Source organism: Gobio gobio, assembly GCF_949357685.1.
Source record: "Gobio gobio genome assembly, chromosome: 2".
In the NCBI taxonomy this organism is placed as follows: domain Eukaryota; kingdom Metazoa; phylum Chordata; class Actinopteri; order Cypriniformes; family Gobionidae; genus Gobio; species Gobio gobio.
Window position 1 is genome coordinate 8,236,056 of NC_137098.1, and position 25,522 is coordinate 8,261,577.

Here is a 25,522-nt window from a genome sequence, read left to right on the forward strand (position 1 = left end):
GAACCACTTTTGGTGCTATATAGCACCAAATCTTGGTGCTTCAGTGGTTCTTCAGCAGTTCTTTGAGATGACTGAGGTGCTATATAGCACCGCTACCATATACAGAACCTGTTAAGATATGGTGCTATATAGCACCAAAAGTGATTACGAGCCAAGAGCCACTTTTAGTGCCATATAGCACCATTTTTTTTAGAGTGTAGTCAGGGCATTGATCAGGGAGCCAGCCACATTCATGTACACAAAATACTGATTCACGACCTAGGAAGCTAAGAGCTGATTGAGACGCACCCTGACACACACACACACACAATGAATGGAAAGACGCGCGTCAGTCTTGTGCACGCAAACAGCGCAGAATAGAGTTCTCTTTTCTGCTTGAACAAACAATAGCACACAAAATTTTGCCAAAATGCCAGTTTTGTTGAGTATTCTTAAGGCCTGTTCACACCGGGACGATTTTCGCGCGCGTTTATCGCCGACGTTTAACGCCTCGTGACTAAACAATGGGTGCCAATGTGGGTGTGCACACCGACGCGTAAAACGCCAGGCGTAAAAGCGTCATTTTAAAAAAAACGCCTCGGGTTGGTTTTTTTATTTTGACGTGGCGCGTTAAAAACTGGCCGACCAATGAGATCAGCGCTTTTGTTCACGTGCCTGGAGCTGCTGAAGTGACAGTAAAACACGACTTGGTGGCGCTCAAGCACAAAATCGGTCTTGCCGAGCACACATTGATACGAAGAAGAAGTAGTAAGTAGACAAAGAAGAAGATGGGCTGCTAATCCTGCTTGCCAGTTAGCAACAAGTGTGTAAATGGTTTTGCCATAGACATAATATATCTGTGGTTTTGGCAAGCACGTAAATACTGTCTCTCCTTTTCTTCTGTGTGACAAGCGAGTGTCAGAAGCGTAAAGTGCCACAGCACCACCTTGTGTACCGGGAGCGCATCTACTGAATGTGCACGTTCACTCGGCGCATCGCCAGTGGAAATCGCTTGGGTGTGAACACTCAAGACGCGCCGAAAAACGTCACGAAAAACGCTGGCGATAAGCGCGTGCGATATTCGTCCCGGTGTGTACAGGCCTTTACAAGACCACTCTTAAATTAGTTAAATAACGTCTTAACCCTTAATCGTCCCTTGGGGTCCAGCTGACCCCACTGGACTTTTCCTCCATTTTTTAAAAGTGTTTCCTTCATCTCAGGGCCATGAGACTCTGTGACTTTTCCTAAATAATCTATCTAAACATGCACAAAAAATCTGGGCTTGATTTGGTTGTTCTAAAGGTGTGTAAAAAAAAATTCACCGTTTAAGTCCCTCAGGGTCAGATTGACCCCACATTGAAAATGAATGGGAAAGTGTAAAAAATATTTTTTTTTTCACTTTTTTTGTCAATTTTTTTTTACTAAATCCAGTAGAAATCTGAAAATTTCCACATTTATATCAAGGTCTGGTCCTAGAGCATAAACACAAAGTAGAACGAACTTTCTGTCTCATACACACACGCACACACACAAACACACACGTGTGTGACTGCAACAGAGAGCATTTTTATAGAAACTGGCAAATAAAATCAACAAAACTGGCATAAATCTGAAAGATTTTCATACATAAATGAAGTACTAATACTAGAGCACAAATGCAATATGGAACAAGCATGTTCACTTACACACACACACACACACACACACACACACACACACACACACACACACAAACACAAACACAAACACAGGTGTCTGGAGCATTTTTTTGGATTTTGGCAATGAATGGGAAAATGTAAAAAATGCTTTTTTTTTTCACTTTGTTTGTTAAAAAAAGTCAACTAAATCCAGTATAAATATGAAAATGTCTACATTTATATCAAGATCTGGTCCTAGAGCATAAACACAAAGTGGAACGAACTTTCTGTCTCATACACACACGCACACACACACACACAAACACACACATGTGTGTGACTGCAACAGAGAGCATTTTTATAGAAACTGGCAAATAAAATCAACAAAACTGGCATAAATCTGAAAAAATTCCATACATAAATGAAGGACAAATACTAGAGCACAAATTCAACATGGAACAATCATGAGAAAGAGAGGGAAAAGGGCAAATAAAAGAAAGATGAAAGGCAGCTTAACTTTTACATAACTTCCCTATGGACCTCTATTGGATAATGTGGTCATTGCACTCTCTTTCTCTTTAACTATAATTCCTAAAGTTTTTCCACAAACCTACAGATGGCGGTATTCTATCCCTAACACATAGAGCAATGTCCAAAAACTATTTATATTTATTTAAGATCATCATTCAAGTGATTTTTTCATAAAAAAATATTTTTTAATGAGCCAATTTATGACATAGTTAAGTATTTGTGCAGTAAATAGGTAAAAAACTACCAAATACCTACAAAAACACAGCATAAATGTATAGTTGAGAAGTAAATAAAAAAAATGATATATAGTTTTCCATGTAAAAAAATTATATTTCCTTATGCAATCGCTCTGTAAAAGTTTGGGGTCAATCTGACCCCAAGGGACTCAAACGTAAACCCTACTTGAGGGGCGATTAAGGGTTAAATGAACTTGTGAGAAAATTAGATGCACGTGACAGCGCGCACAGCAGCACTAATGATGTCCGTCATTAATGTTAATCAAAGAACAAAAGTAACAGAGAAAATTGTAGCTTTAATGATGATGAATCTATATTTAAATAATTATTTATGCAGTAGTATATATGCAGAAAGGTGTTTGATAACTTTAACTTTATTAAATGTCAGGTGGGAAGGACACAGGTAAATATGACATATACATTATAATGGGTTTATGTAAAGATTGTTTTAAGTTCACCTAAATTAGAAGTTATTTTTTAAAGCCTAATAAATGTTTAAATTGGTAGTTTTTACTGTAATGTTGAATTTCTATCATTAATGTTTAAAAAATTAATTTCACAGAGACCTCTTTAGCAGTATCAGTGATACTGTCCTTCATTCATAAAAAGATACCATTACAAGAAATATTTAAAATATGAAATTAAAAACTGTGAAATTATTACAAATTATTACTGTGAAACTCCAAAGTGTTTTAAATTGCGCTTAATTGCAGAAAATGTGATTAATTCATTGTTTTTTTTTATTAAAAATTTTAAATAAAATTTAAACAGAAAAAATATTGTTAGTAGCAGCCCTGAATTCACGTGTCTCGTCTCACTATACTTCATCTGAAACGATTTTAAGCACTTTATGCATAACAATTACAACCCGATCAAAAGAATGTGTTTTGACAAGGGATACAGCAAATGGTGCCAACGTGAACTATCCTGCCAAAAAAGGAGGCCCATTAGAGTCATTAATCCTTCAAGAGTGAATCCATTATCTTCATTACCCCGTAGCCTGTAGAGAATGATATAGTTTCTCACCCTCACACCCAGCTCCACATTCTCTCCTCCGTAAATCTCCATGCCTTCATCCAGCAGACCGATCTCTGCAAAGTACTGCCTGTCCACCACGAAGCAGCCAATCAGGGCAGGGCTCCTAGAGATTTACATGACATAATTACATCATTTGAATACTGTATATGTTTATATCAGCCAAATTAATCAATTAAATATATCGGGCAGAGAAGACAGGTCCTCAGAGAGATGTATTAAATGGAGGTGCGGATGGATGGATGGATGGATGGATGGATGGATGGATGGATGGATGGATGGATGGATGGATGGATGGATGGATGGATGGATGGATGGATGGATGGATGGAAGGATGTTGGGAGGGAGGGAGGGAGGGGTGGGTGGGGGGATGGATAGATGGATGGAGGGAGTAAGGGAGGGATAGATGGATGAATGTGCATTCCAAAATATATTGAACAAAATACCTGATTGGAGCAGTGCTGTTGTTCAAGTTCCACCAGGATTTTGGTGGGTTCAGATATCGGCACCACAGCTCCCAGTCAAAGCCCTGAGCGGAGAGTGGGTACTCCTCAATCTCAAATGTGTCGTATTTGATATTGTCAAAAGATGGGGATATAATTCTGGTTCTGTCTTCTTTGATCCTTTGGAGAACAGGCTCTGCCCTGTAGACATAACAATAAAACCATTTACCACACCGTGAACATGCTTTGTTCCAAAAAAGAGAGAGTTTTTTTTAAACGTGAGCCTGAACAGGCCGTGTGTTTTCAATATGATTAAATAACAAACAGAGCCTATTCACTCAGTGCATCCTCAGTACTATTTTAGGACTATTTTATTTAGACAGATGCAAATTGAGCAGTACAGTACAGCTTTAAAATCACATCAAAGCTGATTAAAGGAAGAACAATTCTGGGTGTTATTCAAATTGCACTGACATATCTGGGTCAGATTGTTGTGAGCAAAACCGTGATGTGCCAACTGTAAGATCAAGAAATTCTTTTGATGATGAAGGGTATCTATATGATCTATGTTCTTAAAGAACCAAGGCTGCGTTTCTCAAAAGCACCGTGAGCTACATTGCTCGTAGAGACCATTGGTGGCAATGGTTCTATGATCTACTTAGGCATACGCAGCTTTTGGGAAACGCAGCCCAAGATGGTTAATAGAATCGTTCATCCAAGAATGAACTCGATGTGTCGCCAAGTTTGAAAATTAAGCATGAATGAAACTCTATGGGTCCTTTTTTAACAATCTAAGCGCATGGTCTAAAGCGCACGGCACAAGTGCACTTAGGGTGTGTCCGAATCCACTTTTGCTAGTTTAACGACGGGGAAAAATGGTCGGCGTGCCCGGTGCATGGTCTAAAAGGGTTGTCCCTATTCTCTTAATGAGTCATGGGTGTGTTTTAGGCTTAACGTGCAATAAACCAATTAGAGTCTCATCTCCCATTCCCTTTAAAAGCCAGTTGCGATTGCACCATGGAGGATTTGCTATTTACATGGTGGGATATAGACACTCGCAACCTGACAAGTCAGTTTACATACAAGTGTGTATTGCCAACTAAGCAGCCAATTTAATTCGTCAATACTGCAAATAGGTAATTCTGATACATGCAATGACTATCCATTATGACATGTAGGCATTTTTATCTTTATGTACACAATAATAATATTTTACATTGTAATCCTTTTATTTTTAATATTTGGCATGTGTGTGTGCTGCTGCGCGTCCCTGTGTGTAATAAGGAGAGTGTACGCATGTTGTGCACCTGCCGATAGGCACATATTACTAACGCGCCCTTTAAATAACACAAAAAAACTGTTTGTTTTCAGTTGCCTCAAAATAGCAAAGCGCCAACAATGCGCCTGAACACACCTGGTTTTCAGACCAGCACGCCCATGGGTGAAAAGATGAGTGCGAGTGCATTTGCTATTTAAACAACGTGGTGCAGGACGTGAAAATGATAACTGCGTCGGGCTGAAACTAGCAAAAAACACTTGGGTCGAGCCTGGCATATCATTGCGCCGGGTGTATGATAGGGCCCTATATGTACCCGAAGTCTTGTTTAGAACTTTTGGGTTACTTCCTGTCCCGAGTGCCATGTTTGTAGTTTGTTGTAGTTTTCCTTGTTGATTAGTCTGAGTGTTCCCAGGTGTGTCTTGTCAGCTTGTTACCCCCCCTTGTGTATAGGTGTGTGTCATACGGCATGTTCTGTGATTACGAGACTTCAACTTGTAAAAAACGTTCACGTCCTCGTAGATCTCATAATTACAACTTGTACAATGGGAATTTTTCCGAGTTGTATCACCTGACCGCTGCAGATTCATTTAGCTGTGGATAGTGTCGCTATAGAAATGCATAATAATTCCCAGTCCAAGGGCATGAACAGCTCTGAATAGAACGTCACGTGTTGTCATCTCGAAATTACGGTAATTACGGCATGGCATGAACATAGAGCTCTTGTGTTTCCCTTGTTCAGAGTCTGGTGTTGTCCTGTTTAAGCAGCTTCATGCCATGTGTTTCAGTTCTGTTCCTGGTTTATGGGTTTCCCTGTTTTGTGTGTTCTATCTATCTTTTGTGTTTTGTTTATTTCCTTTAGATCATACTCTCCCCATCATTTCTGCATCCTTGTCACGTTACAGCTAGAGAGGACTTAAGTATGACTTAAGTTTTAGTCTATTCCTCACATTAACAACCGAAATTCATTAGAAAAATGTCCCTGTGGTGACATCCCTGCAAAATGCATGTGTCGACACTTTCAAAGTGAAATGTCCAGTGAGTGGAACTAAAACGTTAATGCTCTATTGCTTTTGAAAATAATGCACAACCTACACTAACCTAACCGATAGTGTTACAAAAAAAGCTAATTTAAGATGCTTTACCGGGTGACCTACTGAGCAAGTTTACTACGTCAGAAAAGCCATGATATGGAGCTGGTTATGTTATGCAAATGTGAAAATGTATTAGTTTACAAACGATGCACTATGATAAAATAGCCTATGCTGCACATTAAGCCTATGTATGTATGTATGTATGTATGTATGTATGGATGTATGGATGTATGTATGTATGTATGTATGTATGTATGGATGGATGTATGGATGTATGGATGTATGGATGTATGTATGTATGTATGTATGTATGTATGTATGTATGGATGTATGGATGTATGTATGTATGTATGTATGTATGTATGTATGTATGGATGTATGGATGTATGGATGTATGTATGTATGTATGTATGTATGTATGGATGTATGGATGTATGGATGTATGGATGTATGTATGTATGTATGTATGTATGTATGTATGTATGAATGGATGTATGGATGTATGGATGTATGTATGTATGTATGAATGGATGTATGGATGGATGGATGGATGTATGGATGTATGTATGGAAGTTCCACGGGGTAATGAAACGCATACGGGATTACACATGAAGATAAGATAAAAAATACTTTTAAGATTGGATAGGCTGCATTTCTTTTCAAACCTTTTGAGGGAAAACGCCTGTCAGTGCTTGAACAAGAAAACTGATGCTTATACCATTTCAATTGAAAGAAGCCGTAATTACAGTCTGTCCATGAAGCACTAGGAACAGCCAGAGCTCTCATATCACCCACCAGCCAGTGTTGAACTCTACGTGGGCGTCAAACAGGGCCACCACAGGGGCAGAGGCAGCTCTCCAGCCACTCACACGTGAGCGGATCAGCCCCTCCTGCTTACTGTGCCGCACCATTTTAATGAAACCGGGCTGCTTGGCGTTGGTCTCCTTCACAAAGTCCTGTAATTTCTCCTTTAACTCATCTGGGAGGAAGAAAGAGACAAAGAGAGAGAGGAAGAGCTGTAACATTACAATGTCTCCTGGAGGACTGTCCTCATTATCCTTGGTCACAGCAAAAAGGATGTTGTTTCTGTGTGCGCGTGTGTGTGTGTGTGTGTGTGTGTGTGTGTGTGTGTGTGTGTCCATATGGACTCTTGGGTCTGCCAATCTTGTTCACTTTAACAGAGAGGCAGTTCTGAAGCAGGATGTGGAACTGAATGTGATGCTTGAGTGAAACGCAGTGCTCTCACACCAAACAACACAACGTACAAAGTTCATCACACCTGACCTTGCTTCCTTCAGCACATAAACAATGTCCTACAGGTATATGTACATTATAAATTACTTTACTGTCACTTCTAATCATTCTAATGCATTGATGCTGAATAAAAGTATAACTTTATTGGTAACACTTTAGTATGGGGATTAGTATTAATACTGCTTATTAATAGTTAGTGCAGTAGTTGTTAAGTTTAGGTATTGGGTAGGATTAAGGGATGTAGAATATGGTCATGCAGAATAAGGCATTACTATGCGCTGTATAAGTAATAATAAACAGCTAATATCCTAGTAATATGCATGATAATAAACAACTAGTTAATAGTGAGAATTGAACCCTAAAATAAAGTGTTATTTTATTAATCTACCCCCTTTTGAATGGCAGTGCATCATGGTTATCATATTAATTATTAATTAAACAGCACAACTGTTTTCAACATTGATTTTAAAGACTTTCTTGATGTTTCTTGAGCGCCTTATCAATATATTAGAATGATTTCTGAAGGATCATGTGACACTGAAGACTGGAGTAAAGATGCTAAAATTCAGCTTCTGCCATTACATGAACATTTATATAGAAAATAATTATTTTAAATTGTAATACTATTGTACAGTATTATTGTTTTAGTGTATCTTTGATTAAATAAATGCAGTGTTGGTGAGCATAAGAGACTCACCAACCAAAAAAACTTCATTATTCCACACTTTTGACCGGTAGTATATAACTAGAAATGCAAATATGAAGCATTTTTACTTGTGGTCTTTATTGTCAACGCCACTAACATCTGCAATGTGGATAACATTTTAACAATCTGGCAAAAAGTCAAAATGAAGGTGCCTCACATAAATATATAATGCAAACCAAGACGTAGTGTCATTAAGTTTTCATTTGGGCCCTCTCATGTGTTACGCTTCACTGTTAAATTGAATTCCTATGATTTATTTTTAATTTCACCTTTTTTTCTCCCTGTCAGAGAAGAAACTGGAGGAAGAGAAGGTGATCTTGAAAAGACGGGATGTTAATGTGAAAAAGATAAAGATTCCCAATCCATACAATGTATTCATTACTGTATGTCATAAATTGCTGGTGAACATACTGTAATGAATCTACTTTCAAATGTATTCCTCTAGAACAGGGGAATTCAATTCAAAAGTTCCAACAGGTCCGGTCTCTATATTTCCTTCCCAGCGGAGGTCCGGATAATACTTACTTTGAACAGTTGGAACATTCTTGAGATTTCAAACTACGTGAGAAACTTCCAATGACATTGGATTTCTTTGTTTTATTAAAATGTGCCTTGGCAATACCAAGTATCTGAATATGGTAATCATTTAGTCAAACATTATATATATATATATATATATATATATACACACTGTATATACATATATACAAACACTCACCTAAAGGATTATTAGGAACACCTGTTAAATTTCTCATTAATGCAATTATCTAATCAACCAATCACAAGGCAGTTGCTTCAGTGCATTTAGGGGTGTGGTCCTGGTCAAGACAATCTCCTGAACTCCAAACTGAATGTCAGAATGGGAAAGAAAGGTGATTTAAGCAATTTTGAGCGTTGCATGGTTGTTGGTGCCAGACTGGCCGGTCTGAGTATTTCACAATCTGCTCAGTTACTGGGATTTTCACACACAACCATTTCTAGGGTTTACAAAGAATGGTGTGAAAAGGGAAAAACATCCAGTATGCGGCAGTCCTGTGGGCGAAAATGCCTTGTTGATGCTAGATGTCAGAGGAGAATGGGCCGACTGATTCAAGCTGATAGAAGAGCAACTTTGACTGAAATAACCACTCGTTACAACCGAGGTATGCAGCAAAGCATTTGTGAAGCCACAACACGCACAACCTTGAGGTGGATGGGCTAAAACAGCAGAAGACCCCAACGGGTCTCACTCATCTCCACTACAAATAGGAAAAAGAGGCTACAATTTGCACGAGCTCACCAAAATTGGACAGTTGAAGACTGGAAAAATTGTTGCCTGGTCTGATGAGTCTCGATTTCTGTTGAGACATTCAGATGGTAGAGTCAGAATTTGGCGTAAACAGAATGAGAACATGGATCCATCATGCCTTGTTACCACTGTGCAGGCTGGTGGTGGTGGTGTAATGGTGTGGGGGATGTTTTCTTGCCACACTTTAGGCCCCTTAGTGCCAATTGGGCATCGTTCAAATGCCACGGCCTACCTGAGCATTGTTTCTGACCATGTCCATCCCTTTATGACCATCATATACCCATCCTCTGATGGCTACTTCCAGCAGGATAATGCACCATGTCACAAAGCTCAAATCATTTCAAATTGGTTTCTTGAACATGACAATGAGTTCACTGTACTAAAATGGCCCCCACAGTCACCAGATCTCAACCCAATAGATCACCTTTGGGATGTGGTGGAATGGGAGCTTCGTGCCCTGGATGTGCATCCCACAAATCTCCATCAACAGCAAGATGCTATCCTATCAATATGGGCCAACATTTCTATAGAATGCTTTCAGCACCTTGTTGAATCAATGCCATGTAGAATTAAGGCAGTTCTGAAGGCGAAAAGGGGTCAAACACAGTATTAGTATGGTGTTCCTAATAATTATTTAGGTGAGTGTATTATATATATATATATATATATATATATATATATATATATATATATATATATATATATATATATATATATATATATATATACATATACATATACATATACATATACATATACATATACATATACATATACATATACATATATATATATATATATATATATATATATATATATATATATATATATATATATATATATATATATATATATATATATATATATGCAATACACCTGAAAGCAACACTGAATCATAGAACCACCATGTTACTTTTTTGTTAAAAGTTTGTGTAGTTTACTCAGTCGACTGCCTAATCTTCTTATTCCCTGTTTGCTGAGGCTAAATTGACTTTCTATTAAGTTTGAATGACAAACATGTTTGATGATTTTGCAGTTGGTATATCCACAGGACAGGGAGAAAATTAATTACACCAACTCAATTATCTGTCGCTGTTAAAACAAATAAATGATCACAAAGACTTCAAAAACTAAAACTCATCCAGACAAGGCCCAGTGGTACACAAAGGTTTTTAAAAAACCTTTTAACGGCGTAATATAGTGAAATGGCTCATCAACTCTTTGAGTTGAAAATTAGTTTCTGCACATGGCAGGATTTAGGCTTTTTCCCCCCTTGGCACAGTCCCCCGAAACATTCACTAGCAAGTTTGTATAACTATAAACTGTGATGTCAATCTGGCTATGCCAATTTACCATCTGAGTTTCAAATCAGGTATGACTATAACAAACATTAAGTGTACTTTATTTTTACAGCCATCTTTAATCATATTTATCAGGGGTGCCAATAAATCTGACCACAACTGTGAAGAAGAGATGCGTTTAGCTGTATACGTAAAACGAATTGTATCGTATCAGCGTTTCGTCCAGACAGATCTTTTTGAAATATCGAGTGGATAAATCTGAAAACGACACCCTTGCGTTTTCGTGTACAGCCAATCCGGATATTTTGTGAAACGGTGATGTCATCACACCACGTCCCGCACTGTAAAGACTAGAAGGGATACAACTACGGGCACTGGGCATGCGCACATCAATATTGCGTCATTTAATTACTGTATTTGCACTATTGTAAGGGAAGGTTCAGGGTTGGGGTAAGTGTAGGCGTTAATAAAACACAATCTGGTAAGTAGCAAATGTATTTATTGTCATTTTATTGTGAGATTTTGCCTCACTTCCTACCATTGCTGTACCCCTTCTAGTCACAACTCTTCTTCTCTGTTTTTAATGTATTTCTGTGGCAGACTTACAGCGCCACATACTGGTCTGGCATGTATACTACATCGTTTTAAGTCGGTTTCGGTTGTTTCATGTGTACGCAGATATTTCTTGAGACGAGGGAAAATTAGATCGGATAGGGAAAGCTCTGGCTTCGTGTGGATGTGGCCTTAGGTATGTTCTTCAGACAGTGTAGGCGATGATTGACTGAACTTGTGATATCGACCAATCGCAGTGATTGTTATCTGACAGTTTTTCTCTATTTTCTTGCCCTTAATGATCATGACACTGGCCACAGGTATGACAGAAGCTAAAGGTCAATTTTTGCCACAATGCAATTCACCTTGCCCTTGAGTGGGATGTTGTGTTCAGCCAAGCTCATGCCTATAGAGTTTATCCTTCAGCGAAAGGTGTCCCTCATCGATCACTGAGATTGTGGATTACACAAGTGAACGTGAAGAGAATGTCTCTTTCAAAAGCCAGAGAACATTGGATATGAACAGCTTGTGGCTCAACAAATTGCTCTAATGCTTTACCCCCGCCTGCAAATATGAGTTTTATGATTGAACCGGGAGACACTAAACGAAATTTGTCTTCTGATTTTATTTGACAGCAACAATTCTCCCTTTATCTTCAACCTCCCCAAAAACTTTCTTCAAAGCTTATTAGAACAGAACTTCTATCTCTGTCAAAAATGACTGGTGAACAAAATGAAGAATTAGCAATTGATTGGGGGGGAAATGGTGAAGACTTGTAATGGTTTATGGAGATACTATCATAATAAAACAAAGCATAACAGGTCCATTATCTCAGAGCTGTTCATGACTGAAAGCATCAATCTTTCATCACCATTATCTCAAGTGCACTTATTGTTTCAATCGATACAAAACGCTAAGCTTGTCTGAATCTACAACAACTAGCTATTGTAATATGAAGGAAGACTGACAAGATGGAGGTCTGTGAGCAATCTTATTGGGTATCAGAGCTTTTGAGGAGACATTTTAATTAAGTCCCTGGTGTTAAAACGATTTAAACTAATCTCTGTCTTTCTCTCTTCTGAGATAAGCAAATGTTTTTGTAGGGTTGCATGAAACCTAATAATTGACTCTGGAATTTGAATTGTATTGGCCAATACAGTATAGTATAGATCTATCTATCCATCCATCCATCCATCCATCCATCCATCCATCCATCCATCCATCCATCCATCCATCCATCCATCCATCCATCCATCATTTTCTCCATTTACTAAATCTCTCAAAGGTCTTCTCTGTCAATCTTATAGAGACCCATTGGTATATACATTTTTGCTCTGGTTCTCTGAGGAAACCTGGGTTGCCTCATGGACGATGTCCTCATTTTCCCTGGTCTTAGAAATAGAATAATCCAGTCATTGTGCACATCAATATGGGCTCCAGGAGCTGGGACAGCTAAGCTGTATTGAACTGAATGTGAAGCTCTCAACCAATATAATACAACATTCATGAAATCAATCCATCACTCTTTCTAACAGCTCAAAACCTGCACTGCCCAGGCAGGACGTTCTTACAAAAGTACCGTGGCAGTTCCTTTGGCTGCATGTACAGATGGTTAACAACCATCTCAGGGACAGCAATAGATTATGTATATAAACAGGGTCTGTTTCTTTGATATAATCGTTCAAATAATATTTTGATATAAACAAAGCACTGTGGAAACTTTTTGCCTTTTTTTTGCACTTTTGAAACATGCAGTGTCACTTTGACATATGCAGGCAAGAAATCGGTGACTATCATGCTACACTAACCAACTACACCACACGGCTCTGTGGAATATTTGATTCTGATTGGTTAACCATGCCATCAAACGGTATGTAATTGCCCAAAAACAAACGGTAAATACTGATAACACAGGCTCATCCGGGTCACTGAAGTCAGCACTATAGGCTTGCTATGAATGCTATGTTTTTTCCTCATTGAAGTTTTGCGTTTGGTGAGCTAATAAAATATTAAAACTCAAATCAATGTTTTGTGTACAATTATTCAATCATGTCATTTGGGTATTGTGGACTCACTCTGGTTTCATACAAACGCAGCTGCAGCCATTTTGCGACTGTTTTTTACACTGTAATGGATTATTAGATAAAAACAGGTATGATTTTAAAACAGTTTCACCTCAAATCAATATCTCTTATCCCCATAATTATGTGGCAAGATGCCATGTAATAAGTGGTACTTGCCACTTGCTAGCAACTGCTTTCTTCGCTGAAGCTTTGTGTTTTAAGAGCTAATAAAATATTTCAACTAAAGTCAATATTTCATGTCTAATCATTTACTTATGTGGCAAGTAGCCATGTAACCCCTGTCGGGGTTTATTCTGCAATAACAACCGGCTGGAAGTACATAATCCCTTACTTAATTCAATATATAGTATAGATTTCCTGAACCATTTTTGTATGCAGTTCTGCTTATTTATCTTTAATTTTTGTCTTAGTTTTGCTCAATTTTTGAAATATCTACAATAATAAATGTACTTCATTGAAGATACAGGGCAAGATTTACTAAAGAGGGCAAATTAGTGTGAGAGTGCAATTCCAAAAAAGTGCAGATGGGAGTATAAAGTTCAGTGCATGATCTACTGACGATTTTACTGAACACAGATGCAGCCGGATCATTTCCATAATGATCAACACAATCTATCAAGAGCAGCGCAAACTAGCGTCTGGTTTTTTAGCGGTAAATAATGGAGTAAACACCAGTAAATTGACGACCACAAACCTTAGTAAATCACATTGGTTGATTCATTTAAATACTCTCCTCCCACAAATTTTGTGTCTGAAAGGGAAACCCCTTACCCTTGTTGCCAGCGGAACTTAGCACCGCCCACAACATTTGAGGTCGGGAAGTTCGGTCTGGACTTGATCCAATGTGGAGCAACTATGCTCGAACCAGAGCTGTTCAGACCAATCAAATTGTCAGGGCAGGCTTTATACAATGATGGACAGATGATCAACAGTAATGTAATCATCCACGTCACCAAAGAGCGCTTGGGTTGAATTTGTTAACTAAACGGAGAACTTGTTCGTATATGTATTCACCTTTACTATTTCTCTCAGAAATGATGATCGTGTTGGTAAGTACTCTGTGTATCCTTAAATTCTTTTTACAACACCAGCAAAGATCGTTTACACTCATCTTCTTCCAGCGTGCGTGCAGTTGAGTTCTGTTGACAACTATGCGTCACTCAACATCACTTACTCCGTTGCTCTGATTGATTGTAGGTCTATCGGTTCAAACACGCCCCATAATCACAGCCCAACGGAGCAGTATCAGACACATATTATGACTATAATCTGAGTATGACGACGTCAGGCAAAAAAAAAAAACTATGAATGCATATGCAAAAAGGTCAGCTGCAAAAATAACTCTGTCCACGCCTTTTTAACTGTCTTTAGTACATCCTGACAGTAGTTTTTCAAGGGTAAAAGAGGGTTTGCGTTAGCGCAAGTTGTTAGTAAATCTTGCCCAAGATTTCTGAAAATACATCTAAATAAACTATGCAATTTTGCTTCAAGAAAAAAAAAAATGTATGCAGTCATCTCTCTCTCTCTCCCTCTCTCTGATGATAAGGTGGTTATTCATCAGTTGTCTGCAGAAGAGGCTAAGAAATTTTGTCAGCTCATTCTCAGGTTTTGAGGAGAGCGAGATTACATTTTCTTTGTCCTTTGTCTTTGGTTGACAGATTCTCTGTTGGTCTCTCTGTTGACATAAAGTCTCATGCTGAGTGGCCGCTTGACGACCCTCATCTATGAATGTAAAGATAAAGCTGTCAGAATTCACAAGATTATTCCAGCTGAAAGAGTGGGCCACTGGCTCTCAAAATGGTACAATTAGTGAAGCGTCACCTGGGTCACTTTACCCTCTTTCTCTTCATGTCGGTCATTGTGTCTGCAGGACTATAATATAGTGTAAGCTGAACACAGAAGTGGCTCTCACATTAGGAAGTGATGTCGAGAGATACTCACAACTGAAAGGACCTGGCAGCCTCCATGGAGCCGTGGGGGTGACGACAGTTAGAGGCGATAAGAATACCAATTTTAGCCAAAATGACAAAAGTAAATCAGCTTCAGCTGACACACTATGTCCTGACACACATGATGGAATGACACCAGCAAAATGTCCAAGACAGCATTTTTTTTTTTTTGGAAAAAGATGTTTAGGGATAATGTTCTTGCCGATAATATAATATTAATGATATAAAAGGCCACTTAACTGTACTTAAAGGGGTCATGAATTGAGAAAACAACTTTTCCTTGAGCTTTTGATATATAAAAGGTCATGGTAATATAAGAATATCCTGTAAGTTTCAGAGCTGAAAACTTCCTTGTTAGTCAAAGAAAAGCTTTTATTGACACCAGGCCCAGTAAACGATCGATTTCAGAATATGCCACACCTTGACGCCATCGTGTGGTGGAACACCGCCTCAACAGAAGAAAAACAACGCCTGATTCTGTAGCCCCGCCCATCAAATCGTGCCTGAGATGATATAGGCCTACATAGAGCTAAACCGCATCGAACTTCTAAGCAATAAACATACCACATAAGCGTCATTCGGATTCCAATATTATGACTGCATGGATTAACTTTATTTTTAATATCCAGCTCACGTGGGGAAGACATTGCACGTTTGTTCCTACATTTTGTAAGCAAGAGACTGGATTTGCAGGTAGGGCTGTGCAATTAATCGAATTTCGATTTCGATTTAGATTTTGCCTCCCAACGATCACCAAAATAGTACAATCGAGAAAAAACGATTATTTTGCCTTGCGTTCTGAATGAAACGCGCACGCGCTCATCCGCCCCTCCCGAAGCCATAAACTTTCTCAGATCGGGAGTCTCGTGTGCATATCATCCGCTGGAATTTAAAAACTCGGCGCGAGTAAAGATGGCAGAAGGAGGGCAGTTACAGCAGCGTTTGGTGAGCAAAAAAGGCAAAACCAACTCCGTTGTCTGGGAACAGTTTGGCTTCGAGGAATCAGACGACGAGCAGAAACATGCTACGTGCAAGATTTGCTACATGGTAGTGGCTGCAACGCAAGGGAACGCCACGAATTTGTTTAACCACTTGAAAATTAAACAGAGTGACCTATGACAATCTAATAAAGAAACAAAAACTGACGAGAGCAGGGGTGCCGTGTAAACGTCCTTTTTTCCCCTTATATTTCTCAAATAATTCTCTCTTTGTAAACTTTGTTCAATATATGCGAGTGCTGCCGTATGTTTGAATATGACCAGTCGTTTTCACCGTCATCACCCGGGTTTAGTGCCAGAAGACGCGAATGAGAAGCCGTGCGCGCTGTGAGGAAATGTGTCTCTGTGCGCTCCACTCAGCCCACGTCTCACAGCGCGCATATATTGAGTTCTCTTTCAAGTCTTGCTCTTGAACGGACAAACTCACACAAAACGTATGTCAACATGTCCATCTTGATGAGTATCCTAGCAGACATAGTCTGTATATGCCTTAAGTGAACTTTATACAGTCGATAAAGACGACGCATATCCGATCCGGATTGAATAGCTTTTGTAAGTTTAATAGGATTCATCTTTAATTTATGCACTCAAATATGCAATGTTATTTTACATTTGAGACATTTCTGTACCTGAAAACTAATGTTAGACGTACCTGAAAAGCATATCTAGCCGAACCATATTGTTGATCTTATTTATTTGTGATTATCATTTTTACGTGAATGCTTTTATACTTTGATTTGAATATGTTATATTATTTATTTTAATAGTTAAAAAAGTACAACAAATGTTACAATTTCAATTGAATTGTTGAAAGGTGTATTTTTAATAAATACAACACATTCCCAAAGTCATGTGAAATAATCGTGTTATATAATCGTGATTTCAATATTGACCAAAATAATCGTGATTATGATTTTTTCCATAATCGAGCAGCCCTATTTGCAGGCATGATGAGATTACATTAAGGAATGAAGCAACACACTAATGTGAGTAAAAAGTGTTTTTTATATGTGATAGTATTGCATTGTTACAGATCGTTTGATATCTATTGACTGTGTGTACGTGTCTAACTGAACATACCTTAGCACGCTGTCAAAGGCTGGAGAATCCTTTATTTGTGGTGTTGGGGTTCATTGCGATTCGGGATCAGACTTGGACATGTATGGGCCAGGGCTCGCAAAGCCCAATGTCCCGGGGCTATGTGTTTTCCAGACGGGCTACCAAAACGCAAGCCCGGCCTGCCGACAGGCTCTCTTAAATAGTGAAATAACATTCCTTTCTTGATGTGCGTTGTTCACTCTCTTGACTTGATATTTGAAGGGCTTGTGTGTGTGTACGTTTTGCGGTTGTGTCCACCAATCGAGCGGGCCAAGTAATACAAAAATAACATTCCAATCAATCGCGGGTGGATGAGAGATAAATCATTGTGTTTGTTTGATAAAAGACATTTTGCGAGGCCTGTGGGCAATTCATTCCGGTTGCCGTTTTCCCACACGCTTTCAAAACAATTCCCGCATGTACTGAGGGGAGCTGAAGCTCATTAAATATGCAAATCTTATCCAATCCTAACCGCGGGCGTTTACTTCCGAGTCTTCAGTGCAGCACGCCCTATAAAAACCGAGCGTTCCAGGAGAGAGCCTCAAAACCAGGGCAGAACATAGCCTATTACTTATTCATTATGATGTTTTTGAATGTAAAAACCATGCGAATGTCATAACTTGACCTCAGACGACAGTATAAAAAGAAAATAAAAAGCCAGTTTATGACACCTTAAAAGAAAGTATACTTTCATGATTATGTTTCTAAACGCGCACTAAGTGCACTTTGTAACAGTTAATTTTAGAGTTTCACTTTTACATACATTTTACTTTTACAAGTACATTTTAAATCATTGTTTTAATAATCTTTTGTCGTGCTTTAAAGTAATACACTTATTTTGATGTGTTGACTAATACTAGAGCACATAAAGTACTTGCTTATGATTTTAACTGGTGTGGTATTTGATATTACATTTAAAGTATATTTTAGTTAACCTTAAAAGCTTGTCACTTTAATAATTACATTTCGAAGTACTTATGAAAGTACATATAATGATGTACTTAAGTTCAGCTAGTTGCATTTAATACCATTTAAATAATACATTTTCATTTATTTGCAATTGACATGGAATTAAGTGTCCGAAAACTTTACATTTACATTACAGATTACTTGTTCAAGTAACTAGTAATGTAACGCATTATTAAACAAAATATTTGAGTTACATTTTACATGCATCAGAAGCACGGTTCAGAGGTGCTGTGTAAACACGATAAAATGAATAAATAAGTAAAATTTATGAAAATGTACTTTATGTATTTAATCTCACTTTATTAGCCAATGTCTTTCCTGCAGACCATTGATGACAGTTCAACCATACTAATAATCAAAAATGACTTTAGTTAACATCACATTTGTGTTTCCTTTTATTTATTTATTTTTGGCATAAGAGTGCATCCTATTCTTCTGCGATCCAGAATGGCAGCACAGCTGAAAGGTTAGTTTGAGCTGCACCCTTTACTCTATTATTCTACATCAATTAGCATTTCATTCACCCTGAGGCTTGTTCATTCCTTTAGGTGTGAAAGGGCCTTTACATCTGCCAACAATGTATGTTATTAAAAAACAAACAAGCCCAGTTGAGGAAAAGTAACGCAATAGTAACATAAGGCTAGCCTGGATACCAGCCGAACTTAGCCCCGCCCACAACATTTTAAGTAAAAAAAGTAATTATAACCGAACAGAAACTGTTCGGACCAATGAAATTGTCAGGGCGGGCTTTAGACGATGATGGACAGATGATAAACAGTAACGTAATCATCCACATCACTAAAGAGCGCTTGGGTTGAATTTGTTCTAATCCTAAACGGAGAACTTGTTGGTATATGCATTCACCTTTACTATTTCTCTCAGAAATGATGGTGTTGTTAAGTACTCTGTGTATCCTTAAATTCTTTTTACAACACCGGTAAAGATCGTTTACACTCATATTTTTCTTCTAACGTTACTTATTCCAGCGTGCGTGCAGACAAGGTTGCCAAGTTTTTACAACAAAACCCGCCCAATTGCTAACGTTACTCAAAACTAGCCAAAAACGAGCCCAATAGCTTTCCGGGGGGGTTCTCCGGGGAAAAAAAGCCATTTGGAGGGAAAAATATGTGTTATTTTGGCAGGGCTGCCTGCTTAAATTTGCATTCCTGGGTCTGCATATCACATAATTGGGGTCGCTTCAACCCGCGGACATGGCAACACAGTGCAGTTGAGTTCTGTTGACATTTGACAACTAACGTTATGCGTCGCTCCGTTGCTCTGATTGGTTGTAGGTCTATCCAATTGAGGTCTTTCCTGGTTCGGTTGAAACACGCCCCATAATCACAGCCCAACGGAGCGGTATCAGACTCATATTCTGACTACAATTGAGTATGATGACATCAGGCTAACATAAGGCGTTACTTTTAATAAAAAGTAAGTGTTCACACTTGTAGTTTGGTTTGCTTGGTTTGTTCAGTCTGGACCAAAAAAAAAAAAAACCATCAAGTCCTGGTCCGCTTAGTGTTGCCATTTTTTAACACCAAACCTAAAGATACCGAACCTAAAGGCATTGAGGGATAAGTTCACAACCGGATTGGTCGGCTTTTATGACATATTTTGAGACGAAAATCCAAAACAATGCTGTGTGCTGGGCTAAATGTGCTCGTTGTGTGCGTGTAGCCTACATATGATGGTTTTGACCAGCTGAGAACTTGTGAAGTGTAAAGGAGTCAAAACAGCGGCAGGAATCCCTCCGTCACACACACAAAGATCTGCTGCGAGGAGACGTGGTTCTGACGCCGGTACTGAACTGTGATGGGCAACATCACGACTATGAAGAGAAGAACCAGGTATTCTTGAGAATTCTGTCCTTTTTAGAGTCACATCTTGTGACATCATGTCCCATTTTTGGTTAGTTTACATGTCTTTGGTTTGTGTTGCGTACATATTTCTTTTGAACAGCACCAGAGTTGGTTTGGAAGCAGACCGAGACCCATCTTTTGAGCGGTCTCTGTCCTCTTGTTTATTACGCACCAGGGTTCAGATGGCAGAGTTCACACTTATTCTAATAAACCGCACTAACAGAGCAATCACACCAGGGTTAATTTTAATCCAACCAAACATGCCAAGTGTGAAAACACCCTTAGTTACTTTTTTCAGGGACTAATGCAATATTGTAATACATCACTTTTAAAAGTAACTTTCCTGAGCACTGCTTCTTTTTCAGAAGACATAATATCCGATGGTAGTCAAAGCTTATTACGGTCCTGCAAAACAAGTTTGGGGGCGTATGGATAAACGCCAACTTGAGTGGTTGTTGACGTTTTTAAACACTGAAAGTGGAAGACGGCCGATATAATTTATTTAGATATATCACACATTTAATATAATCAAATGTAATGATAAATTGGGAAATGACTTTGATAAAATAGCTGAAATTAACATTTATTTCCCACAATATTAACATAAAATAATTGGAAAATTGAAAAAAAAAAAAAACAGATTGGTGGAAATAAAGCAATAATGAGCAAGAAGCTTATAATTTGCTTCCTATTAAAGACTAGCAGACGAATCCACTAAATGTATCATTAGTCCAGAGCATGCAGTGTCGGGGAAACAGAGCAATTTATCACGTTTCTTAGGTCTAATCTTCCTGGGGTAAATATTTCTCCGTTTTCAGCTGATTAGTATTCTTTCACCAATCACTTTAATCCAATGAGCAGAGCAGCTAATTAAGTAGACGGAAGGGTTAGATTAAAGACAGAACGTTGAGAAGCCAAACAGCGGTAATTATTAAAACTATAAGCCCCACACTGAGAACTAGCTAGTCCAACACAAGAGACAACTAAAAGGAAATGCATGTGGTTGCCGCAGCTTTGTTCCAGTCTCGCAGGAAGTAGTTACACCAATGCTTCTCATTAATGGCAAGCATAATACAATCAACAAACATGTTAAGTGATTTGTGCTGTGTGTAAACCTACCGTTATTGCTGTTGTCATCTACCAGTATGATCTCTTTGAGCAGGTGGCGGGGGGTTCGGTTCATGGCCGAATGGATGGAGCGCAGAAGGACTGAGAGCGCCTCATTCACAAAGATGAAGACTATACTAACCTGTGGGAGGTCGGATGGGTAAGACATGTTTTTGCACCTGCAGGAACAGATGAAACACAAAATGTTAATATGTTGGTGTCCAGTTCGTTTTTAAAACACAAATCCCATGTAAGATTTGTTAAATAGTAAAAGTACTACTAAAATTAACCAGCCTACATCAAATGTATTTACACTAAGGCTGGAAACTTTCCATGGGAATTAACATGAATATATGGGAATTAACAGGAATTCATGGGAATAAACTGGGAATTTGCAAAATTGTAGGTTAGCCTAAACCAGAGAACTTCAATGTAGTTGAAAAAAAAAAAACCCTGTAGCATAATCTTGGTTAAAACAACCAGAGTTAATGCAATTTCAATGTGAATTTCTACCATTTTCTAGAATTATTATTTCGTTTTTAAAGAAATTAATACTTTTATTCAGCAAGGATGTGTTAAATTGATAAAAAGTGATAGTAAAGACTTATATTGTTAGAACAGATTCATATTTTGAATAAATGCGGTTCTTTTTAATGGTTTATTCATCAACGACTCCTGAAAAAAAGTATTACAGGTTCCAAAAGAAAAAATTAAGCACCATGACTGTTTCCAACATTGATAACTGAGTATCAAGTCAGCATTTTAGAATGATTTCTGAAGGATAATGTGACACTGAAATAAATAACACATGCATAACAATTGCTGCAGTAAAAATCTATTTATTTTACATATTTACTAAATTAGAAGTAATTAATTGGAAAATATATCAATATGCAAAAAAAGTAACATGTCAGCTTATGACCAAACAAAATTTTATATATATATATATATATATATTTATATATATATATATATATATATATATATATATATATATATATATAAAATGTATTGCTACAAAATAAAATAAAAAAACTAAAAAAATCACATAAATCAGGGTTTGAAATGTCCCAAATTAGTGCAATCCTCATGCAAAATGTATAGAAAAATAAAACAGCCCATAAAATATTTAGTTTCACCTCCTGAGGTTTACAATCAGCATTTTCTGAAGGTTAGGAAACTTTGCTGACCATTTGTTTAAAAATGACTATATGTTTAAGAGTTTTAGACTTTCCTTTACGTGGAAAACGCTGGGAATTACAAACAAAAGACAATTAGAAAAACAAGACCTTTTTAGTAAATATGGAGGTATTTTACAATGATAGGTAATGTTTTGATGGTTTCGGCAGACTGGAGTTTATAACAAGTGGGTTTTCAACGTTTTCAGACCCAGGTACTCAATAGCAATCTGGCTCCACGGAGAGAAAAGAACAGATGTGATCAGATGTGAAGGAGTTCTTTATGTTGCTGCCAGCAAGACACATCCAGTAATTACAGGGTATGGAGTAATTATGTTTTTCCACACACACCTCTTTCAAAGCCTGTCAAAACAGAGTCGGTTGGCGTAAACTGTATGCTGCCATGCTTTCAACCCATAACAGACTGGGGGGAAAATTGTTGGAAAAATATATATATTTATAAACTTTTGTGAGAGAGATGGGTCAGTTCAAACAGGTTAGTTTATTAGTGAAGCAGTCCAAAACAGGTAAGATGATCAATATAGAGGGAAGTGCAGTATCGGCAGTCTTGATAGTAATGTTGATTGTGTCTTACAGGTTTATTGATCAAACACACACACAAGGGATGAGACGAGGAATGACTGGATGGCGACCTGGATGACAGGATTTCGGTAACAACGGTGGTAGAGTATCAAAGGAAGCAGGCAAGTAGCAAGGTAAGTATGTGTCAGACTACATCCTTGTGTTCTCGTACTGTCATCATCAACCGTCAACGTTGATGTGTTAGAAGCAGGAAAAATGGGCAAGTGTAAGGATTTGAGCGAGTTTGACAAGGGCCAAATTGTGATGTCTAGACGACTGGGTCAGAGCATCTCCAAAACTGCAGCTCTTGTGGGGTGTTCCCGGTCTGCAGTGGTCAGTATCTATCAAAAGTGCTCCAAGGAAGGAACAGTGGAGAACCGGTGACCGGGTCATGGCCAAGGCCAAGGCTCATTGATGCATGTGGGGAGCGAAGGCTGGTCCGTGTGGTCTGATCAAACAGACGAGGGATGACTGGATGGCCACTTGGATGACAGGATTGCGGTAACAACGGTGGTAGAGTATCAAAGGAAGCAGGTAAGTAGCAAGGTAAGTATGTGTCAGACTACATCCTTGTGTTCCAGTACTACTTCATCATCAACCGTCAAAGTTCAATTTCAATATTCAGGAACGCAATGAAAGTACCCAGATATGTTCTTGATATCGAGCAACAAGATCGCAGCACATCTCAAGCACAAGGATGCATTCAGTGTCCTCGCGTCCTTCCGAGGTCGTTCTTTCGAGGTTGCCTGGCAAGACGGGTCTCCACGAGAACGCAAGTTCATTCTTTGCATTCTTGGAATTGAGACACAGCCAAGGACTGAGGTTGTGTGTGTGCTGCTTATAGCGCTGGTGATGAGGGCAGATGTGTGTCAGGTGTGTGTGATTAATACTCCAGTGAGTGGGAAGGTTGAGTGAGTGAGGGAGAGCCTGTTGTGATCGTGACAAGGTGAGCTTGGAGTCAATTGTTGTATTTGTGATAATGCAATGAAACATGGCAAATTGAGCGGACATTATTTTTTGCCAGGCTGACATACAAAGCAATTATGAACACATGCAAAAACAAGAGAGGACCAGTGGAATATTAATAACTGATTATGTTGTAGTCAATATGTTTTTTTCTGTGATGCATTTTTATATAGTAAAATAAAACCTGTAGCTGTAATTTGCCTTTTTGGTGTCAAATTATTTTAAAGCCTGCAGATCTGCAGGCACCCCATCCCTGGACACTACTTTACGCGGACGATATACTCCTCACTGACAGTGAGCGGCAAAACCTCCAAGACCACTCACAACGGTGGAAAGACTGTCTGGACCAGAATGGCCTATGGCTTAACATAGACAAGACGGAGTACATGGAAAGTGCCCCCAGCCCAGGGATACCATCTGTATCGATGGCATTGATCTGAAGAAGGCCACCCAATTCAGATACCTCGGCTCCACCCTCTCGGCCGATGGCGACAGCCTTCCAGATGTCAGGTACCGAGTCAACGCTGCCTGGTTGAAATGGCGTCAAGTCACCCCTGCGATAAACGCATGCCCAAAAACCTTAAGGCAAAGATCTATATGACAGATGTCCGTCCAGTCGCCCTATATGGAGCAGAGTGTTGGCCTGTGACCAACAGGCATGAACAGGCCCTTCATGTAATGGAGATGTGGATGCTCAGGTGGAAGCTAGGGCTAAACGGATGGGACGGAGTAAGGAATAAGGACGTCAGAAAGACCATGGGAGTAGCACCAATTATGGTTAAGATGAGGGAAGCGCGACTTCGATGGTATGGCCACGTAGTCAGGAGCGAGGAAGAGTCAATAGCGAAGAGGGCCATGAGTTGCAACCCTGAAGGAAAGCAACCCAGAGGAAGACCAAAGAAGCAATGGATGGATCAGATAAAGGAAGACATGAAATATGACAATGTCGCCCCCGATGATGCCCTCGATCGGAAGAAATGGAGAGCAAACTGCCGAAAAGCAGACCCCGCATTACAACAGGACAAACGCTAGGAGATATATATATATATATATATATATATATATATATATATATATATATATATATATATATATATATATATATATAATTGGCTTTTTTTAAGCATAAACATAATTTTTTCAAGTTTTCCTGTAAATATTTGCAAGACATCAGCTGACTGCAACTATTGATTTGTGCGCAGAAATCACATTTGGGCAGTTGTGGCTGCCCACTGCTCCCGGTGTGTTTGTGTGTTCAATACTCACTGCTGTGTGTGTGCACTTAGATTTCGAGTATGGGACACCATACTTGGCGTCACGTCACTTTCACATTGGTTAGCACAGGCATTCAATGTGAAATCGAAGAATGAACTGGTGTGACATAATTTCAAACAGAA

At 38.7% G+C, this 25,522-nt stretch overlaps 1 protein-coding gene across 1 annotated transcript in view; it reads right to left on the minus strand.

Annotated features, from left to right (window-relative positions):
- The window catches only part of galnt18b (UDP-N-acetyl-alpha-D-galactosamine:polypeptide N-acetylgalactosaminyltransferase 18b), a 177,469-nt gene that overhangs the window by 77,653 nt on the left and 74,294 nt on the right, over positions 1-25,522 (minus strand). Inside the window, exons 3-6 of the mRNA XM_079802002.1 lie at positions 21,412-21,578; positions 7,027-7,210; positions 3,865-4,062; positions 3,410-3,524 (exon numbers count right to left, since the gene is read on the minus strand). Coding sequence (XP_079658128.1) covers positions 3,410-3,524; positions 3,865-4,062; positions 7,027-7,210; positions 21,412-21,578 — 664 coding nt within the window. The remainder of the gene's footprint in view (positions 1-3,409; positions 3,525-3,864; positions 4,063-7,026; positions 7,211-21,411; positions 21,579-25,522) is intronic.